Source organism: Galleria mellonella, unplaced genomic scaffold (genome assembly GCF_026898425.1).
Source record: "Galleria mellonella isolate WM207_F2 unplaced genomic scaffold, CSIRO_AGI_GalMel_v1 utg182, whole genome shotgun sequence".
NCBI lineage: Eukaryota > Metazoa > Arthropoda > Insecta > Lepidoptera > Pyralidae > Galleria > Galleria mellonella.
The window spans coordinates 418,013-440,744 of record NW_026442023.1 but is presented as its reverse complement, the minus strand read 5'-3'; the positions used below and the strand labels follow the sequence as shown (position 1 = coordinate 440,744).

The following is a 22,732-nucleotide window of genomic DNA, read 5'->3' as shown; positions in this document are numbered from 1 at the left end:
AGGAGAGCTTTGCCAGTGATGCCACGCTTGGCAAGCGAATTGGTAGCCGCTGTCTCTAGTTTTTTTTTTTTCTGAAAGATGGATTATAGAAGAACAATTACGGGATACGGAAGTATAACGTATCAAAATGAAAGTGGTTGTTAGTAATGGGAAGTCTAACAGCCCCATAGCTAATTATATATCCTATCAAGCCAACATCCATGTGGTTTCCCCCCAGAAACTATCGTGGCTAGTTCTTATTGAATTCGTCTAAACGGGCCAACTGACCTATATAATTTTTTGTAATGGATGATAATGGAATAGTAGCCTCGCCTGCGCTAACGGTATACGCTGTCAGGGCACCAGTGACAGATGATAATTGGGGGGAAAGGGATTGTTAGTAATGGAGACTGAAAATCCCATTGCTAGCAATATATCCAACCAGGTCGACCTCCTCGCAGTTCCCCCTGGAAACTATCATGGTTAATTTCTGATGAATTCATCATGATGGGCTAACTGACCTGTTCTCATTCTCATCTATCACCCTTCACTGGTGCTCCGCCAGCGTATCCCGTTAGCGCAGGCGGGGTTACCATACCATTTTCACCCATAAAAAAGATGATAACAATGAAAAAGCAGGCCAATTAACCTATAGCGATGAATACAACTGGAATAGAACACGATTGTTTCCAGGAGTGACCATGTGGAGGTCAACATGACAGGGTGTATTGCTAGCAAAGGTGCTGTTTTTATGTGTATATTTTAATCTTTATTTATGTTACTGTATTTCACTTGAATTGTACATTTATCATTGTATATTTTTATTAAATACAATAAAGAGTTAAATAAATAAATCCCTTCACCCCCCTATATGCGATACAACTCGTGCGAATCCGGGGCGGGTGACTAGTTAATAATAAAAAAATACGGGCATAATAATTTTATTAACAACAAAACATGAGGTCCACCGCGTAGTACTAGGTACATGCAACATATCTCGAATAGAGCTAAACATTTTGTAGGTAGGTCTTAATTTGATTACATATTGATCAATAAATATATAATTTTATTTTGTTATATAATTATTTATTGTACCTAAATATGTTATTAGATTTATCGTGTGAACCTACTTTGTATAATTTATTATTCTATATATATTTATACGGTTAGACTGAAAGGACTATACTTGTAAGGAATCTTGAGTTAATATTCATGTTTTGAACATGGCATCTTCACCAAGGAACATAGACAAAATAAGATTTTTTTTAAATTTCGTTCACATTATACAAAATATCAAAGAAATAGTTCCAATTATAAAAAAAAATATTGATATAAAAAAATATATATATTACATTATGGTATAATATTTTTTAAAACACTGTCTCGCCTTTAGATAATTGCAAATCGATCTACATAATACAAGCATTTGTATTTATAAATATAGCTGTATTGATCTAAAGATTTCTTTATATTTTACATGATATACAGAAATCTTTAGCTTTTATTCGGTACCTTTACCTTATCTTTGGCTATTATTTGGTACTATTTTTTTTTAAAATTCGAATTGATTCCTTGATTAAAATTGTTCAATTTCACGAATATTAACTGAGCTTTGAATTGGAATATCCTTTAGATTGCAAAATTTAAGTACGTTATACTAAGTCCACGGTATATCCTTTCCGACTAACTTTGTATACTTATAGATACTTCGTTAACTCTATGTGATGCCACCCTACCCTTAACACCAGGGACAATTTGATCTAAGTTTTACATCGGTTAACAACAATAATGTAATTCTTTCACATTTATTATTGAATTCAAAAAGATCAACGAACGATACACTATCAAAGTTCCAAGCAACAGATCCGTGTATATTTTACAATACATAACTCTATAAATAGTTATTGCCTACATGACTATTATTTTCAAATAATTTTTGATCGCTCTATAAGGTTTATGACGATACAATTCGCTGATTAATATATGTTTAACACCAGTTTTAAATACAGTGGTAGGTATTATCACGCGTCTACAAGCTATATTATAATCATGCCTCTATTTCTATTACAAATCAACTACCATCATAATCGTTGATCACGATGTTTATTTTATTTTTTTGTTCAAAATGAAATTTTTATTACTTAATGATATTTCATTTTACGTACTTATTATACATAATTTATGAAACCATGTTTTTCAATATATAAATATAGTAGCATAAATATCATATTTATGCAGATATATGCATTTGGATTTATCAGTTAAACCGCTAATATATTTAATATACACGTGATTCACAATCGCGTAATATGTATTCAAAAATAATCGAATAGTTTAAGTCGTCATGCTGACAGTGCGCATAACGCTTACTGCTTGTACAATACGAGACGCTCTCACGACTCACCACTTGCAAATTGGACGCTCTCACGGCTCACCGTTTGCATGATTCGTCACTATCACGACTCATCCCTTGCATAGTTCGTCGCTCTCACGGCTCACCGTTTGCACGATTTGACGCTCTTACGGCTCACCGCTTGCAAGATACATCGCTCTCATGACTCACCGCTTGCATAGTTCGTCGCTCTCACGATTCACCGCTTGCAAATTTGACGCTCTCACGGCTCACCGCTTGCATGATTTGACGCTCTCACGACTCACCGCTTGCATAGTTCGTCACTCTCACAGCTCACCGTTTGCACGGTTTGATGTTCTCACGGCTCACCGCTTGCAAGATTCATCGCTCTCATGACTCACCGCTTGCATAGTTCGTCGCTCTCACGATTCACCGCTTGCAAATTTGACGCTCTCACGGCTCACCACTTGCATGATTTGACGCTCTCACGACTCACTGCTTGCATAGTTCGTCACTCTCACAGCTCACCGTTTGCACGGTTTGACGTTCTCACGGCTCACCGCTTGCACGATTCGTCGCTCTCACGACTCACCGCTTGCATAGTTCGTCACTCTCACAACTCACCACTTGCCGATTTGACGCTCTCACGGCTCACCGTTTGCGCAATTTGACGCTCTCACGGCTCACCGTTTGCGCGATTTGACGCTCTGACGGCTCACCGCTTATACGATTCGTCACTCTCATAGTTCATCGCTCTCATGGATCACTGTACTCGTTGCTTAGAGACAGGAACACTAACTCTCACTCGCACTCTGGTTGCTAAATACATTTTTTGTGCGCACAACAGGCGATTAAATTATTAGGATCATTAATTACTCAACAGACCTTTAAAATAGTATCGATTAACATCTTAACATCTGCTTTTATATATCAATTAGACTACGCAGCGGTGGGGTATCGTCCGAAGCATCGATCGTCTCTTAAAAATAGATACAATAAATATTTTGTATTATAGTGATTTTGATGTATATATACAATGTGTTCCGGCTGAAGTGATTAATATCAGATCTAATCCGAGTCGGAGTCCGAAGAGGGCGGCTGCGGGGCAGCGGGGGCGGCGGCGGGGGCGGCGGGTGCGCAGGGCCGGGCGTCGCTGGCGGCCGCCACCGCGTACGCCGGCGCCGCCTGCCCTGACGTCCGCTCGATGCCCACTCTGTACATAAAATGTACCGGCGATGTAATAAATCAATATCACACACCATTGCAAAAAATCGGTCAAACACGAGTTGACCTCACACGCCATGGGTTCCGTGCACCCTTACTAATATTATATGAAAGTGAATTAATTTGTTTGTTTATTTGTTACTTTACGACGTCTCAACAGCTTAACTAATCATTGAAATTTGGTATACACGTACTATATGGGATGGAAAAGGATATAGACTTTATTCTGGTCACGCGGAAGAAGTCGCAGGTAAGCACTAGCAAATATATAAATATGAGATAAAATGACCTTTATCGAATTTCTCATACGAAATAGATACCTAATATTATTATTGATACCAAGTACAATACGCAATTTCTTATTTTGGGCCATAATTGTAATTAGAAACTGGACCGAATAACTAAATTGTTTTTGGGGGTTGTTTGATAATTTCTCAAAAATAACACTAGTAAGAAATATAGTTGTATTTTACTTGTACAAACTATAATTATTTCAGATGTTTTTCTTCAAAAACTTCAGATATAAGAGGGAGTGGGGGTCAGTGTAATTCTTCTCACATTATTGATCATAACTGAAACAACTAGCCAGCTTAAATATAAATAAAAATCAGTTTCAAAATATACAAATTAAGCCCTTTTATATAATATCCCACTTGTACTAGTCGGTCTATTTAGATATTTTTGTTTTGGACCCAACGTTAATTTTTTTTTTTTCATATATATATATATATATATATATATATATATATATATATATATATATATATATATATATATATATATATATATATATATATATTTTCTATTTGTTTGTAAAATGTGCTGGTTCTTGTTTAGTATATATTATTTATTAATTATATTAGTTGTAAAATAAAATTACCGTCTATTGACTTGAAGTATTGTATGTATATTTTGTTCTTTTTCAATTGTTTATCAATTTTCTTTTTTATAAAAAACTACAATTGTCAATATATAAAAAGGTTAATTTTAAACACTATTCATCATCTGTTCCTATACAATATGTGCGCCAGTAATATGTAAAGTTATTTTAAATTTCAAATCGACAGCTTTATTAGTTGCTAAGTAAAACACTGTTACAGATGGGAGGGCGAACAAAGTCACAACATAAGGGATCCTTTATACATTTCGGTATGGAACCCTAAAAAAGAAACAGAAAAAAAAACAAATAAATATCCCAAACGTAAAGGCGACCTACGTAAATTTTAATTTCATAATTTTTTATATGTCCTTAGGCTAATTTTATTTATCGTTTCCAATTTTAATGACACCAAACAGATGATTCGATATCAGATAAAAAAATGCATCAGTCAGCTTTTTTGCCATTTTTTAATAAAAACCTACTATTTATCTGGTTTGAAGGATCAACTCATCTTAAAGTGTAATACATTATTTTTATTTAGATGTAGGTATGTGCAAATGTCTCGGAACGAAATCAAGACAGATAATACAAGATTGAATTCCACAAAAAAACCGACTTCTATTGTGAATAAAACAATTTATTTAAATCTAAAAACTAAAATATTGAACCAATTTTGATAAAATTTCAAAATGAAAAAAAAAAAACAATATTCCAAATCGGTTTACAACTGATGGAGTCTTTTTTTTTGTGGGTGAAAATGGTATGGTAACCCCGCCTGCGCTAACGGGATACGCTGGCGGAGCACCAGTGAAGGGTGATAGATGAGAATGAAAACAGACCAGTTAACCCATCATGATGAATTCATCAGGAATTAACCATGATAGTTTCCAGGGAGAACCGCGAAGAGGTCGACCTGTTTGGGTATATTGCTAGCATTAGGATCTTAGTCTCCATTACTAACGATCCTTTTCCCCCAACTGACAGAGTTAAAATTCCCAATTTGAAACAAAGTGATAAAACAATGTTCAAATAGTTTAAAAAGGTTTGCAGAAGGTTTTAGTTTTTATGAATAAGACAGTAAACCTCTAATAAAAAGCGTCTTTAAAATTCATTCAATCAAGCCTTTGCGATGCCCAATTGATACAGGTTGGGCACCAAATAGTTCTGGGATGGGCACGGCTCATCCGGCCCTTCCTTGCATACGTTTATAATATAGTTTTAACGGACTTTCAAAAGGAGGATACACTTACAATTATATAGATATATATATAGATTATAGAGGATAACAATTCGATAGTATTTTTTTTTATGTTCACCTCATAACTCCGTCAGTTCTAAACCGTTTTAGAAAATTGATTTTTTGTCTGATAGGATATAATTACAAATTGGTCTCGTAGAAATTTTATCAAAATCGGTCCATTAGTTTAGTTTCAAAGTCAAAATTACTATAATTGAAATCTTTTTTTTTTATTAAAACAGCCTTAGATTATATAGATAGAGCATCGAGCCTCAAAAACGGGTCAACTTTTTGTCAGCTAATTGCCAAATTAGCCTATTCGTTTTTTTATCAGTGTTCTATATATATATACACACACATATATATATATATATATATATATATATATATATATATATATATATGTGTGTGTGTATATATATATACGCATACAATGTATCTTGATGTATTATTATTTAATAAATAAAATGAGTATTTACGCATTAAAAAGATGTAGAAATTATAAGACAAAATATAGAAGTAATAAAGGAATCACTTATAACTATTTATCAGACAAAATTGTATGAAAAAGTTGTCCCGCTTTTCTCGAATCATTTGTATAGAGACATTATATCTATATAATCTAAGAAAATAATCAATAATGGGGGGAAGGGATTGTTAGTAATGGGGAGGTTAGCCCCATCGCTATCAATATACCTTATCAAGTCGACCTTCACGCGGTTCCACCTGGAAACCATCGTGACTAATTTATCGTTGAATTCGTTACGATGGGCTAACTGACCTGCGTTTTCATCCTCATCTATCATCCCTCACTGGTGCCTCGCCAGTGTATACCGATAGCGCAGGCGGGGTTGCTATTCCATTATCATCCATCAAAAAAAAAAAATAACCAATGATTGTCGATACGTACATGTACTCGTGCCTGGCGAGGTAGCGCACGTACTTCTCCGGCGGGTCGTTGTCGTGGTTCTGCAGCGAGACGGAGCGCACGGTCATGTGGCTGACCTGCGTGGCCGGCATCGTGAACTCCACGAACGCGTGCCGCGCCAGCTCCGACGGCACCTGGTCGTAGGACGTAAGCGCCATGCGGCACACCAGGTTGTGGGTCGTATACGCACCTGCATACACATATTGAATATTTTTTTAAAATTTGAAAATAGAATAGAACACGCCTGCGCTACCAGTTCCATAAAATTGTTAACTTCATTTCATACTGTATAATTATGTTAAAGCAAATGCTGTGAATACTTTTAATAGGCATTTAATGTTTGTTATATATGTTATAATGTTGTTGGTATTCCTTTAAATAAATAAATAAAACCAATATACGCTAAGAAGCTATGAGTGACGTTAGGCGAGGATGAAGTCAGCACCGATGTGAGTTTGTACAATTTTTATGGATTCACCATGATGGGCCTACTGATCTCCACCGCTTCCATCCTCGCCTACCATACCTCACTCGTGCCCCGCCAGCGTACACCGATAGCGCAAGCGAGGTTACTATTTTATTATTACCCGTATAGAAAAAAAAAACAAACCTAAACAGCTACTGCTACCATGACTATGTCTGCTTACCATGACTTTTGACTGATGACCATGACAATTTACAACAGTAGATTACTATCAAATTTCTACAGTAGTTGTTCTTTTTTTTTTTTTGATGGGTGAAAATGGAATGGTGACCCCGCCTGCGCTAACGGGATACGCTAGCGGAGTACCAGTAAAAGGTGATCGATGAGAATGAAAACTGGCCAGTTAGCCTATCATGATGAATTCATCAAGAATTAACCATGATAGTTTCCAAGGGGAACCGCGAGGAGATCGACCTGGCTGGGTATATTGCTAGCAATGGGATTCTCAGTCTCCATTACTAACAATCCCTTTCCCCCGCTAAGATCTTATTTTATGCTACTTTTTCGGTGTTGATGCGCGTATCTTTCCTTCTATGGGCGAAAATTGAAATATTCCCTAGTAAACTTTCAGAATTCCAAATATAAACCGCTTCAAAATTATTTTACGAAGCAAAGAGGTCATTTTCGACACCTTTGTAAAGTGTGATATACATACAGGGCCGTAGTTAGACCCAAGTTTAAGGTAGGGCAAAAGAACTTTTTAGTAGGGCAGAAGCCATAATTAAGTGACTTCGAAAAAGCAAATATAATTTTCTCGGGGACTGTCATTTTATGGTAGGTCATTGGGCTTTTTAAGATAGGGATTTGCCCTTCAATGCGCCCCCCCCCCCGGCTACGGTCATGCATACATACATATGTAACAGCGAAAATAATAACAAATTAAAACAATAAATAATTTGTTGATGTACACAAGTCCATAATTGATGAATCAACAGTGAATCACTTATGAAAAATAACTTATTTGTTGATTCTATCAACATTTGTATTCGTTTGTTAACATTGTTTTTTCAATTTAATTATTATAAATTTACAAGGCTAAAAATAAATTGTTTATTAAATACGTTGCCCATGATTGGCCTCGTATTAATATCGTCCTTAAAATTATAATAACAGTTAACAAAAACATGACTGCCCTGCCAAAAACAGGCGTGAATTTACAGGGTACAGAGGAATAACACCCGAGTCCTTAGGAATGGCAACGCATGGGAGGTATCATGGTCGAAACAGTATACTCTGTTATGTCCATATTACTGCTCATGTTTATTGGCGACGGTTACCACTTTACATCAGGTGGGCCGTCAGCCTGTTTGCCATTGTAAGTTGTATAAAAAAAACTAAGGTTTCTTCAGGGTCGGCAATGCGCACGCGACACTTCTAATGTTGTAAGACCTTTTTTCCACCGTCAATATCCAGAAGGATCCAATATATAGATATAGGATCAGTATCCATATTACTCATGCCTACTGATAAGACCAGCCTCACCTTGGCCCTCTTTGGGTAATCTGGGCATCCTCCAGACTATAGCCCGATGCTGGTGCTCGTACTTGGCCTGGCCCGATGTGACTTCAATTAGAGACTCTTGCAGGGTATCAACTGCTCCTAAGAAGCGTTCAATGCCTTTTATCTTGCCTGTGCGCCTGTAAAATAAACAATAATATTTATAATTATTGATGGAATAGTTTGCATACATTCAAAAGTCAGGTGGCTCAAGACCATTCCTTATGGCAATCTATGGTGAATACCTATGATCAGCAGTGAACAGATAATGGCTGAGATGATGATGATATGCATGTAAGTATGTTTATAATTACTTCTCTCTACTCGAAGACTGCCTTTAAGAATTTTGTCGATAAAATTCCTCTTAGTTTTGCGCTGTTTGATCTTTTTCTTGTGTTATTTGTTTCTGCTAAGTATTCTATTTTTAGTCCCCTCTTTCTAGAGGGTCGTGATTTCAATTCCTCGTGAATTCATCACGATTGACCAACTGACCTGATTTCATTTTCTACAAAAAAAATTCCATCGTTCGTTGGTAAACAGTTACCATAACCTTTGAACGCCTGCCTCACCAGAAATGTCGCATGTGCGTCACTAAAACCTTAATCCATTAATTAGTAACTACCTTAACTGTATGCCGTGTGGTCCCGACAAGGAATGGGCCACTCCTTCCTTTCCCATGGGTGCCGTAAGTGGCGACTAAGGGAACTTAAGTAATTGTTAGTAATGCGAACTACCAGTCCCATTGCCTGCAATGTACCCTGTCGGGTTGACCTCCACGTGGTGCGTGAAACCATCTTATTGAATTTCAGGTGTAATCATCACGATGGGCTAACTGACCTAACTTATCCTTCTCACTTATTATCTCTCACTGGTGTCTCGTCAGCGTACCATTAGCGTACGTTACCATTTCATTATCATCCATTAAAAAAAATGTGCCCGCCATTGGTGGCTTAATGCTGAGATAAAGACCCTTTGATCCTTTTTCTTCTGTAATTATGGTCGTGTACTTCTAATTCGAAATTATTTTGCAGCCAAGCTCTATCCTCTAGTGTAAATAAAGAAAAATAAGTAAACAATGAATAGTGAATATATACCTGTGAGCAGACTTGACGGAGCCGTATCTAAAGTGTTTCTCGACCCTGAACAGGTAGATCCAACACTCAGGGATGGGGAATCGGATGGAGACATCCTCGCACGGCACCTGGCCCAGTTTCCGAGACGCGAATCCTGGCACCAGCACGTCCGCACGTAACTCCACCTGGGTATTTACCAATTACTCTTAATACTAATCTAATTTAGGGGAGAGGAAAGAAAGAATTATTACTTGAATGTCCACTAAAAGTTTACAAACACAACTACTTCACAGCAGAAACGCGGCTGGAACAGGGATATCTCGAAAATCAAATGAAACCGTATTTTATTATTGGTGTTACTTTACCTTGTTACCGGTGACGCACCAGACTGCCTTCAGCTGCAGGGGCAACTCCCGGTTCTTGGGAGGGCGCACTCGGAAGCGCATCAGTTCTATGTAGCACGCGTCCGGCGGCTTGAACCTGAAGTATTGGAAGACATGCTATTTTCGAAAATGTTTAAGCAATTACAAGCAAAAATATCAGTTCGATGCATACACAAAAATATTTTTTAAAGATTGATGAATGTGGAAGAAACGAAAGAGGTTTGTTTGAATCGAAGCATTTGGCGTTCCATTGTTTCTGCCTACCCTAATGGGAGACAGGCGTGACAGATATGTATGTATGTATGTATTTTTGTGTATGTATCGATTATTTGTTTTTTGCAATTACATTTTGAAATGCATTATTTTGGTTTTGAATTATTGCACAGTTGTATTGTGTTTAATTTACATAATATGTAAAGATGTTACCAAAATCTGGGGATGGAAAGAAGACATAACAGATTCACCCGGCCTCCCTCAAATATGCGTATACCCTTTTATGTTATACCCTTCCAATAATACCTTACCTATTATACCTGCCTTCTATCATCATCATCATCGTCATCATCATATCAGCCGTTAACTTTCTGCTGCATATAGGCTTCTCCCATAAGAGGGGATTTGCCAGTAGTACTTGGCAGTCGAGTTAGCAACCGCAGTTAGGCTTTGGTGATGTTTAAAAAGGGACGCTGCTGCTCATCCTTCGACTATAAAGTACACCTACTATATTCTTTCTTATATAATTTCCACAAAATCTAAAATAGGACATTCTGTAATGGCTGCAAAAAAAAACATAAAAGAGTTATTAATGAGTTACTTTATAATCTGCGTGTTATCGAACTCCTCCGGCTGCACGCAGGCGTGGAACTGAGCATCCTCGACGCGAATCCACTCCTCGGTGACGACGGGGATGATATCGTGGCGGCCCACCACCTCTTTGCCCTGACGCCGGAGGTCGTTCACACCCAGCTCCACGTCCGGCATGCCTGAGTACCACAGATGTGTCAGCGTACAATCAGAATAAGAGAACAAAGTGTATTACCTTGATATTGCAGTCGTTCATAGGATTCGGTCATTGCTTGCCATCAGGCAAGCCGTATGCTTGTTTGCCACATCAATGGTATAAATAAAAAGCTATATAATTTTTTAAATAATTTTTTATGAAGCGGTAACTTTAAGGCTCACCTGATGGAAAATGGTAATCGACGCCCTTAGTCGAGAACAGTATGAATATTACAGAGTGCACTGTGATGCCCAAATGTACCTCTCATATGTGGCCATTTTAGAGGACTAAACTGTTACACACCCATACCCCGTAAATTCACTACCACATTCCACCTTTGAAACCAAAACTCAGCCAAAACTAAGAACTTTTGTACAGCATCTCCTTCTGGTAAGATCAAAACAAAATAATATCCATAGGCAAAATCTAAATCATTACCTCCCTTTTAGTGCAGTATTGGGAAAATGGTCAATATGAGAATTTTTATATTTTATACATATATTATACATATTTTTATATTATTTAAAATACTTTTGAGTACATGGTTCCACTGTACTAGCTTTGACCTACGACTTTGTCTGCGTGACCGGGATATGTTTACTGACCGGGTTAAAAAGTAGCCTATATCTTTTTCCATCCCACATAATATGTGTATATCAAATTTTATAGTGATTGGTTAAACCCTTAAGGCGCTATGAGGTAACAAACAAATAAAATCACTTTCACATTTATAACATTAGTAGGTCTCGAAACTTCATTTTCAAACTTCATATTAAGTTGCACAAAACAAAAATTCAAAGAGAAGAGAAAGTATTCGTCCTATATTTGCTAGTAAAAGGTAAATAAGTTGATTGATCAGCATTTACCACTGAGGAAGCCCAGGAAAAATAATCGCACGCGTGCAATCTGCTTCAGGACTGAACCCTCAGCGTCTTGCTCCACATACAACTCGTCCACAGCTGTTATTTGTACCTGTATATATCAAGCAAGCATATCGTTTTTTTATACAACTTAGAATGGCAAACAAGCTGAAGGCCCACTTGATGGAAAGTGGTAACCGTCGCCTATAGACTTGAGCAGTACCATGGACATAGCAGAGTATACTGTTTCGCCCATGATACCCCCAATGCGTTGCCAATCCTGAGGTCTCAGGTGTTATTCCACTGTACCCTGTAAATTCACGCCATATCCCACTCTTCAAACCGAAACACAGCCATGCAAACACAACTGCTTCACTGTTGAAACACGAATGAGACAGAAGTGCCCAAGCAAACAACTTTGTATAAAGTCTTCCTCTGGTATATATATCTGGTAATATCGTGGAACTCCAACATCAGTTCATGAAATATATTTAACTAGTAACGTATTTACTAGCAGACTGAATTGATTGGAGCTTAGAGCTTAAGTGTATAATTTCAAGTGTGACGAATTTTAGACAATTTTTTTTCATTATGTTACAATTTCATAATTTTAACTATATACCATATGTGCGAACGAGAGTATCAACTGGGGTCTTAAAGGATGGCGACTAGCAACTTCATTGCTGGCATGATACTTTGTCAGGTTGATCTTGTCGCGATTCCTCTTTGGAATCTATTGTACTTAAGTCAAGGTAAATTCATCACGATAAGCTAACTGACCTGCTCTTTCATTCTCATGTATTATCTTTCATTATACTACCATTTACCATCATACAGAATTACTACTCTGTAATAACCCTTTAAAAAAGTAGTGGAGTCAATACGGGTGGCAGGGGGGAAAAGGATTGTTAGCAATGAAGTTGACAGCCCCATTGCTAGCAATATGCCTTATTAAGTCGACCTTCACGTGGTTCCCCCTGGAAACCATCGTGAACAATTCTTATTGAATTCGTCACGATGGGTTAACTGACCTACTTCATCCTCACCGATCATCCTTCACTGGTGCCCCGCCGGTGAATACCGATAGCGCGGGTGGGGTTACCATTCCATTATCATCCATTAAAAAAAAAATACGGATGGCAAAATTTGAATAACCTATTGACGGCAAATATGTAAATCTGCCACTAAATACTATAACATTGTTTTATATGGTAATTATAAATTGACATTTCATAATATGTAGATAATGTAAGAATTATATGAAAATTTAATTAAACCTTCGGACCAAGGAAAGAAAACAGATTGGCAAACCATTATTTGCTTATTTGTGTGGTTGGTTAATGCATAAAATTAATATTTAAAAAATAAAATGCACTCCCTAAAAGGCACTACATTCATTCTTATTTATTTATTTACTACATCATATATTCTACAATTTCCTTTCATCCTCTCAAAGGTTGACTGTAAGAAATCCCTTTATGGGGCAAGTCCGCCATTGTATATTAAATCTTTTAATGTGTCCAATATAAATTATGAACAATAAAGATTTTACAGTACAATACAATACTTCAATTGGATGAGCTTTACAATCTCCCAATATGCTCAAATTACGCTTATAATATAACTAGTCTTTCGGCTTAACTCTTTAGTATAGAACCTACCTTTGCACTAAATACATTCAAACCCGTTCAGCTGTTTAAGAGTGAAAGAATTACAAAGTCTATCCATCCTCACGCATTTACATAAGCGATCACTTTTATAAGTCAGGTAGTAACGTGTGTACCTCCTCCATTTTATAAGTGAGGGCGCGGTCCCTGTGTGCCGGCAGCCGGAACAGGGCCTCCTCTATGCAGCACGAGAACTGCTTGACATCCTCGTAGTTAAGCGACCCCAGCTTGAACAGCTGAGACACCTGCGCCGGAGAGAACGTTAACGTTTCAAATATAAAGCTATTTGAGGACTTAACTATTATATAGATTTATTTATACACTAGCTGTGACTCACGGCTTCACATTGTGTGAACTAATCATCAAAATCGTCATGATTATCAACCGTTAACTGTTCACTGCTGAACATGGGGTTCCCCCATAGACTGCTATAAGGAACACTCCCGTTCCTATGGCAGTTTACCATTGGGGAGACTACCAGTAGTTGCAACGCTTGGCAGGCAGATTGGCAACCGTAGTTTGGCTTATGGCGATGTTTCAGAGGAACGTTGCTGCTGATCCCTCGACCATTAAATTCCCTTAGTCTCTTACGACACCTACTAGAAAGATAATCATATATAGGTTCAGGAAATGCTATACCTGAGGTGCATGTTCAACAGGTAAACCCAGTTTTCGAAGGTCGCTGCCGAATTCCTTGACGCCCTGATAGTCGCCCTGGATAGCATAGGCGGCGAACTGTGACAGTTTATTTGTAATGCGTTCAGCTTTTGTAACTTGACCCGGCCTGTTAAAATAATACAATATCAATATAAAACTTTTTTTCAATGGAGGTGGTAACAAGGTACAGGATCCATCTGATGATGAGCAATTAGAGAAATTTCTTTAATTGTCAGTTATAGAGTCTAATGGGTTCATTGCTAGCAATTCATTCATTACATAAGCCTCCCCCATAGACTGCCATAAAGAATGCAATGCGATTCAGACCGTCACTCTATCTAGTGGGGGGTCGTCCTACACTGCGTTTACCAGTACGTGGTTGCCACTAAGAACCTTTCTTCACCATCGGTTGTCGGTTCTTCGAACTATATGACCAGCCCATTGCCACTTCAGCTTGCTTATTTTTCGGGCTATATCGGTTTATTGCTAGCAATATACCCTGTTAAACTAACTTTAATATGGTTTTCACAGAAAGCCACAAATTTCTAGTAAATTCGCCGTGGCAAGCCAAGACTTAAATTCATCCTCGCTTATCATCCCTTATTTTTGTCCTACTAATGTATATCAATAACGCAAACGACGTTATTATTCCATTTTCCAGTTGAAAATAGAGCCTTAAAATAAGTGATCAACTCAACATATGGATGCTTAGTACGCCTACAATACCAGGAGCATCATTCATGTGTTTCCAACCCTTGTGAAACCAGTGTCCAAAAATGCAACTTACGGGTACTTAGTGCTTACTTTACAAAAACTTATTCTGGTATAATTTGCCTTAATGTTTTTATTATTCAAGATAACTTAATTACAAGCATTTTTTAACAATCAGTAATTCTTTTATAAATCTATTAGAAGACTAGCTGCTGTAAAAATGGAACATTTCGATAATAAAATCACCTGACTCCAGGTCGCTCTTTGTAGAACACGTATTGCAGTTTGACAGTAAATATCTTGCCGAACTGGTCAAATTGCTGAGCGCCTACTTCAGACACTGAGTAGCACGCCTGCAGTGGCAACTCCTGGAATGGTTCCTTGTCTCCAGCAGCATTGAATAGCTGCACCACAGGATTGTCACCTTGGTAAGTCATCCGCACGAATACTTTCTTCCAAAACCTATAGAAACGAATACAATACATCAGTGAAAGTAGTTAGAAAGTAGCTGGACGAACTTGACTAGCTGGAAGGGGTCGAACTTCAAGGCCCTCACTAGTGCTTATAGCTGTAGTAACATTCTATGGTGCCAAATTAAAGGCACAAAAAGACAAAACATTAAAGACAATATTTTTAACCCCATAATGCTATAAACTATGCTCCATAACAAGTTAAGAGGTTTTAAAAACACAGGATTATAAATGAAAAATGCTTGGATTATGATATTATTAAGATGCTTAGAGTATTGGGTTAAAGATTATTAATATTCTTGTAGGGAAACCTCTCAGTTTACAGTTACGCCAGTACTTTCAGTTGAATAATTATACTAACTATTCTACATTAAATTTTAAATGGTAACATTACCTCTGACCAGTAATTTTCTTTTTATTGGGTTGACGCAAATGCATTTCCCAGCCTGGGCCCTTGTATGTGGTCCTTGGGAAGTCCTCGAGCGGCATGGACACGTCTTCATCGAAGAGAGGTGTCGGTGGTGTTTCGCCTCCGCTGGTGGATCGACGTCTTTCATCGTCTGCCACTTAAATTTTAGTTACTGATAAGTAAAGACTAGTGGCATGAATAACAACCGTAGACGCGAGATTGACTTCAATAACTAGCAAATAAATATACTGAATACGAAAATTTAGAATATTGCTCAGATGTTTCATTAAGTGATAATTGGATATTTATATCCAATTATTTACTTATTTACTCAAACTGATTTGTTTGTAGATAATCACCGAGATTGCTTCACTTTATCCAATAGAAAGAAATAAAGAATCTATCTCACAAATGTTCAAAGTTGACATACAATAATGAAGCTATGACAAATAATTTACTTGCTATATATAACCAACTATGCATCGTACAAATTATTAAACTTACCTTGATTTTGTGCATCTGCCGGAACTTGCTGTGATTCAAAGCCACTTTTATCAAATGGATTAAATCGGGGGGATTCTGGTAAAGCCTGCGGTCGAGGTGGTGGGGCCAACACTGGCACGGCAGCTTCTTCTCCAGAGGTGTCATTGTCTTTGGGTCTGTGTTAACAATGGGCTATGTAGTTACAGTTTCAATTCTTTCAAATTAATATAATCTCATTCTAAAAACTTACCTGATGAACACAGAGAAAGTGTCATCAGTCGAATCTCGAGAACCTTGGTGATCGAGACGTGGCGTGGCAGCAGGCGGTGGTGGAGCATCCATGCTCAAAAATGGATCAAATGCTTCTGCCTCGAAACCACTCGGAATACCTTCCGAACTGCCCTCATCACCCCATGCACCTTTGCAAATAAAAGTTTTTACTGTAATATCAATATGATGGAAAGACGATTTCAATGCAAATAGTTGAAATTGTAAAATTAATAATAAACAAGTCTTTAAATAAAGACCACCAAAAACTAAAAGGTTTTTTGTTTGACATATATTTATTATTGTAACTACTTTATTACTGTTTGATTTATTGAAAAATTGTAATATATTTTTAATTTTCAATAAATTCTATTCACTTTATAAGCATGAAGATACTATTATTTTACAGTAGAGTCAAAGAAAAAAATGTAAGTATAAGTGTACAAATATGTATTTTAACATTGATTAAAATAATTAAAACTCACCGGTATTCTTGTGGTTAGCTGAGGTGGAGTCGAATTTAGCAGAAAATGCATCAAAAGCATCTTGCGATTCTGGGAACGCATCTTGAACCATTGCTTCAGATGTATCACCCCATCCAGGGTCATTAGACTGTAACGTTTGAGTTTCCATAAATGAATCTGTCACATTTGTAAAGTCGTTATTTCCGAAAGTATCTTTTGTTGAGCTAAACACATCACTATGCGTAACTTCTACATTTTCATTAGGTACTGAATCAAATGCATTACTCTGTGTAGTTTCTACAACGGTATTATTTATTGTAGAATCATCTGTCTGTACATTGAAAATGCCACCTTGAGTTTCTTCAAACATGTGAGAATCTATATTACCAGAGATTTCAAATGGATTCTTTTCAGCGCCACTCGACCTACGTGTTTGCATTGCATCATCTAATATATTAGTAAAAGGAGAATTAACTACAGCTGTAGACGACATATCTGGTGCAGGTTCTGTGCAATCCATAGCAGCATCTGCATCGGCAATTACATTTACAGGTGTCGATAAATTAGTTTCTGCAGATTTCACTTCAGAAACTATAGGAGCTACAGTATCTTTCACTGACATAAAATCATTAGCATCCATGCTAGTTACAGGTTGCTGTATTTCCATGATCGATTCATTAGGTGCACTATCAAGAATATCGTCACTAAGAAAATCAATTGGTTGCTGTTCTTTTTTAGGAGCCGAATACAAACTTAATATGTCTTCCTTTGTTGGTTTAACTGCCACTGGTGCCGGTGCATCAAAAAGATTAATATCGTCAAGTGCTGGTTGTGTAGGCTTCGGTTGCGGTTGTTGAGATGGCTGTACTTGAGGCACAGGTGGCGGAGCTGGTCGTGGTGGAGGAGGTCGTGCCACTGGCGGAGGTCTAGCTGGAGGGGGTCGAGCTGGTTTATTTCGGTTTATGTCAAAACTGTCAGTTACTGGTTCCGGTTCTGCCTCTGGTTCTGGAGTAGGACTAGGTGAGTGAATATCACGTACCGACACCGGGCTTGGAGTTCGGGTTGGCGGTATACGATCAAGTAAGTGTGAACTAGTAAATTCCATCTGACCAGTGACACTTAATATAAGGTTTTGGGTTTCAGGAGGTAAAGGACGTTGCTGTGTAAATGTCTCATCTTCAATCGGATAGGTAAGATCTACTGTTGTTGAAGTTAACTCAAGTTCTGTAGGTTTAGTGAGTCTTTCAGAAACACTTGAATGAGCAGAAAAAACATCAAATGTTGTCGTCTCCGCAGTAAAATCATTGCACTGTTTTGCGCCTATGCTCGTTGGATCTGTAATACCAAAGATATCAGCCGGTACTGTATCACCTGCAGGAGGTTCGTAGTTATTACCAAAATCCGAAAATGGATTACTTGCCGCAAAAGGGTTATCATTGGAAAATGTGTTAGGTTCTGTATCAGTCATCATAAATGGATTCAGTATTGCATCAGTACTGACAGGTGCTGCTGGTTCATTCATACTCAAGAAAGGATTGTACGCCATGATTAATAGATAATAAAGCGCTTCTTAACCTAAAAATTCAGATTCGAGTAGCTTTAGCTCAGTTTTTCCTGGATTCAAATCACTTGCAAATGATGTGTCAAATGGATCAAAATCTTCTTCTGGAAGATTAGTAGGAGCTGTCGGTTCAGGACTGAGAGCTTTGACTTGAAATATATCGTCAGAAGGTTCTAATAGATCAGATCCTTCTATCTGAATATTATCAGTGTTCTCACAAGAAAATTCTTTAGCTAGTAATTTCAATTCCGTTTTACTTGGTGCAATGTCACCAGCAAATGAAGTATCGAATGGATCTGTTTCAATTTTATTCGCTGATTGTTGAGGATCTGATGGAGTTAATACTTTTGCTTTAATTTCGTTATGAGTACTATAAAAAATATCACTTGATTTTGAATTACTTTTAATATTACTTGTCTGTGGATATTCAGAGTGTCGCCTTTTAGTTTGATAATTAGATTTTGGAGCTAAATCTTCATCAGACCGGGTCCTCGTCAAATTGTCAGTAACAATATCAACAGCCTCGGCTTCTTCGCTGATATCCTCAGTAATAGAATGATCACGTGTATAGTATGGCGTAAGTGGTTTTACAATTTTTCCTTTACTGTCCAAATCAAAAGCTTCAACTGTTTCAATATTAAACACGACACTTTTACTTACTACTAAATTTTCTGGGCGAGAAGCTCGTCTTTCTTCTTTCTTTGGTTCTTCAGCTCGTGGATCAAAATCTGGGTCACTGGGAACTCGATAAATTTGAGAAGGTTGCGATTCAATTAATTCTTGTTCTAATAATTTTAATTCTATTTTCCCTGGTGCAACAATATTGTCTACAATGGTAGTGTCAAAAGGATCAATTTCAGTACTATTAATATCGACAGGATCTAAAGGTGAATCGCCTAATTGTGTTAAGTCTGTGGTACTACCACCAAGTAAATCACGAGAATTTTCTTTGTCAATAATATCATCCGAGGTTATAGATTCTCTTATACCTGAGGGATTTGTTAAATGAATACGAACAGATGATTTTCGTCTATTATTTAGCCTCGCTGGTATTTCGTCAGCACGAGGATCAAAATCGTCGTCGTCTTCAAGAATAACAGCTTCTTTCTTGGTTAACGCTGATGATACTACAACGTCAGCAAAACTTGTATCGAAAGGGTCGTCTTGATCAAGATATGGATCTATAACATCAATCTGATCCTCAACAATACTTTCTGCGAACACTGCATCATTCTTGTCCGCCTCAAAAGCTGACCATGACTCTTGTAATACAGGTTCTAACTTTATTTCCTTTTCTTGTAATTTTGTTGCTTCAGTATTACTTTCTAATGATTCTGCAGCTAATAATGTAAACTCATCTACTTCTTCCTCTTCACAAATATCTTGTTTATTTTCTGTGTTATCAAATGTAGGTTCCTCTTGGGTATTTACTTTATTTTGTAGTATTAGTGATGTATGCAATGAAACACTGAGATCTATAGGAGTTGTAATAGGAACATCAGCGTCTGTATCTAAGATACTCTTTTCTACAGGTTCAGTATTATTTGTAGTTGAAACAATTGGACGATCTGTTTCAGTGTTTTCTAATAGTAAATCTCCTGATATAGTTCTTTTCGATCTCCTTGTAGTAACTGTTACGTTGTCGATTCGACCTGTGAGAACTTCAACTGCAATACCAATGTCAAGTGCCTTTTTTCCTTTGGAGCTTTTAGCTTCCTGTCCTTTGATTAAAGCATCAACATGAGATGTATCAAAAATATCATCATCTTGAAATTCTTCAGGTGAATCTGGAACGTACGCTAATTTTACTTCACCACGTTCGACTGCTTCTACGTAAGATGTATCAAATATATCGTCTTGATCTTCTTCCTCAGATTCGTCGTCTGTTACTCCGTAGTCACTTTTATCTCCACTGTCAACTTCTGCAGCGGCTGCTGCTTGTACTAATTGTGGAAAATCGGCTGCTGTAACTTCAACTACTGGTCTGTGCGATGTTGGTTTTGGCTCTGGTTTAACTTCTTGAGCTTTTGGTGCTACGCGTTGAAAGAAAGAAGTCGACTTTATACGATCTAAATCTCCTTGTGTTTTTTTGAGAACCGAATCGACACCAGTTGTTAAATCCTTAAATTTAGACCATTCTTCATTCTCCTTAGCTGATCCTTCTCCGGTTTCTGTTTGCTGCTGTTGATGTTCTCTTCTATATTTTTCTAATTCTTCTTCTGTGAAGAGTTCCTCTTCGCCTTTGCGTTTAGACTTTTTCCCTTTTTTCTTCTTTTTAAGGCCTTTGGGTAACTTTAGCATTATACGAGATTGCGAGTAGTTCTTTGTATTGCTGAAATCAAAAACAAAAAGAATTTGTTGGTGACGTGATATTTGACAGACTACATTACAAATTGATATCACAGTGCTAAAACACTATTTAAAGACTATTTTAAATAATGTTTAGTAAACACAATAAAAAACTAATGTGCTTGATCTTGCTTTCGGTGTATCCTTTAAAATCGATTATAGTGAGACCAAGTCACATGATAGAAAACTAGTAAATATTAGTTACAAATATCTTTCTGAATCTGAATCGAAAAGAAGAATCTTCCCGTATGATTGAAATATATGCAAATAACAAGACTAATATATTTTTATTTTATAAACTGTACGTCAGAAATAACTCGCCTTTTCTATAAATTGTATTGTTCAATAAACAAACCTATATCTATTTGGACATTCAATGTTAGAGAAAACTACATCATATTTAGATATGAACAACATTCATAAAATTGTTTAAAATTCGAATATTTATTTCTTTTTAAATGTGCTTACTATCACAAATTATCGATCGTACGAATTAACTGACTCTTTTACCCGCGAACATTGGCCGCATGTATACTATTTTCTTTAAATATAATTCGGACTTTAGTAGCTATACAATGGCGAAACAATTATGTAAGTGGAGCTAGATATATATATGTTAACACTATTTGCAATATCTTCAATGCACAAAAAGTATTTTTAGTTGTAGATCACAATTGTTACGCCATTGATAATGATATAACGCAGATAATGGTAATTAAAAAATATTTTCGAGTATCTGTATAGGGTTTACGTACTGGAATATCGAAATATAATGTTTACCTACTTTCGACAATAGAATAATAGATATGCGGACAATATATGTAGCCGAAATAATATGAACAACAATCGATTGGTGAATGAAGTTATAATGTAGGTATGCAGTGATCGACCGCCCAATGCTAAACGGCCCAAGACTATCGAGTGACTGTCAACTGGTTGATGATGTCCGTGCAATGAGGGGATAACTTGATGATGAGGGGCGAGGCCGCGCAGGGCGAAGGGCGACAGGAGTGAACGAATGTCTGCGGGGGCGAGAATGGAGGCGGAGACGGCGGTACAGACACACAGAGCGGCTAGCTAAGGACACGTACCGGGCCGACTGCAGCCGCCGCTACTTACAGCTAAGTCATACCACTAACGCGCTACAGAGGACGGGCAAAGGGTCTCTCTACCTTCATCGCAACAATCGTACAGTCGCGGCCGTCGGTCGGTCGGATCGCGGGCTCGAGCGGAACACGCTGCGCTCAGGGCGCCTGCTGGCAGGCACTGGAGGCGCGCGGTGCGCCTCGCCGAGACAGCGCCGCCGCGGACGCCGCGCAGCCGCCGTCCGACGTGCTATCGATCGGCGCGCCGCGCTGCGCAACCCTACATACCGATTGCATCCAAGCGATGCTGGCTGCATTCTAGGTGCCACAGCCAGCTGCCGATTATAAGGAATCATTACGTTCTTGAACTGTGACCTCTTTTGGCATCACTCTTTAAGACGACTAACGCCCGAGGTTGTCAACTTAAGAATATGCATTGGACCGAGATAGAAAGCGAGCGCAACTATAAAGTTATCCTCTAATTACAGTAAAATAATAATAGGTTATGCAGATTTATATTATAACGAAAAATATTGTATACTGAGAGCATTATTTATAGATATCAAAGGTCGTAAAATTAAATCTAAAACGGAAACCTGTTCGACAATTTGAATTCCTGATTAACCAAAACACCGTTAAATAACTACGAGAATGGCAATCAACATACGGTCCGCCCGATGGTAAACATCAACCCTTGTGACATAAGAGATC

The 22,732-nt window shown here is 37.6% G+C and overlaps 1 protein-coding gene across 1 annotated transcript; it reads right to left on the bottom strand.

Annotated features, from left to right (window-relative positions):
- Nucleotides 1-904: 904 nt before the first annotated feature.
- On the bottom strand, nt 905-22,241 carry LOC113512962 (protein stoned-B-like). The gene is made up of 16 exons (XM_031911015.2): nt 22,109-22,241; nt 18,625-20,919; nt 17,048-18,549; nt 16,546-16,714; nt 16,317-16,471; nt 15,798-15,969; nt 15,180-15,395; nt 14,205-14,349; nt 13,682-13,810; nt 11,905-12,010; nt 10,853-11,021; nt 10,021-10,135; nt 9,677-9,840; nt 8,568-8,722; nt 6,584-6,791; nt 905-3,545 (listed from the first exon to the last, which is right to left on the bottom strand). Exons 2-16 carry the CDS (start codon nt 20,886-20,888, stop codon nt 3,401-3,403), a joined length of 5,814 nt encoding a protein of 1,937 aa, XP_031766875.2. The 5' UTR covers nt 20,889-20,919; nt 22,109-22,241; the 3' UTR covers nt 905-3,400.
- Between the last annotated feature and the right edge of the window lie 491 nt (nt 22,242-22,732).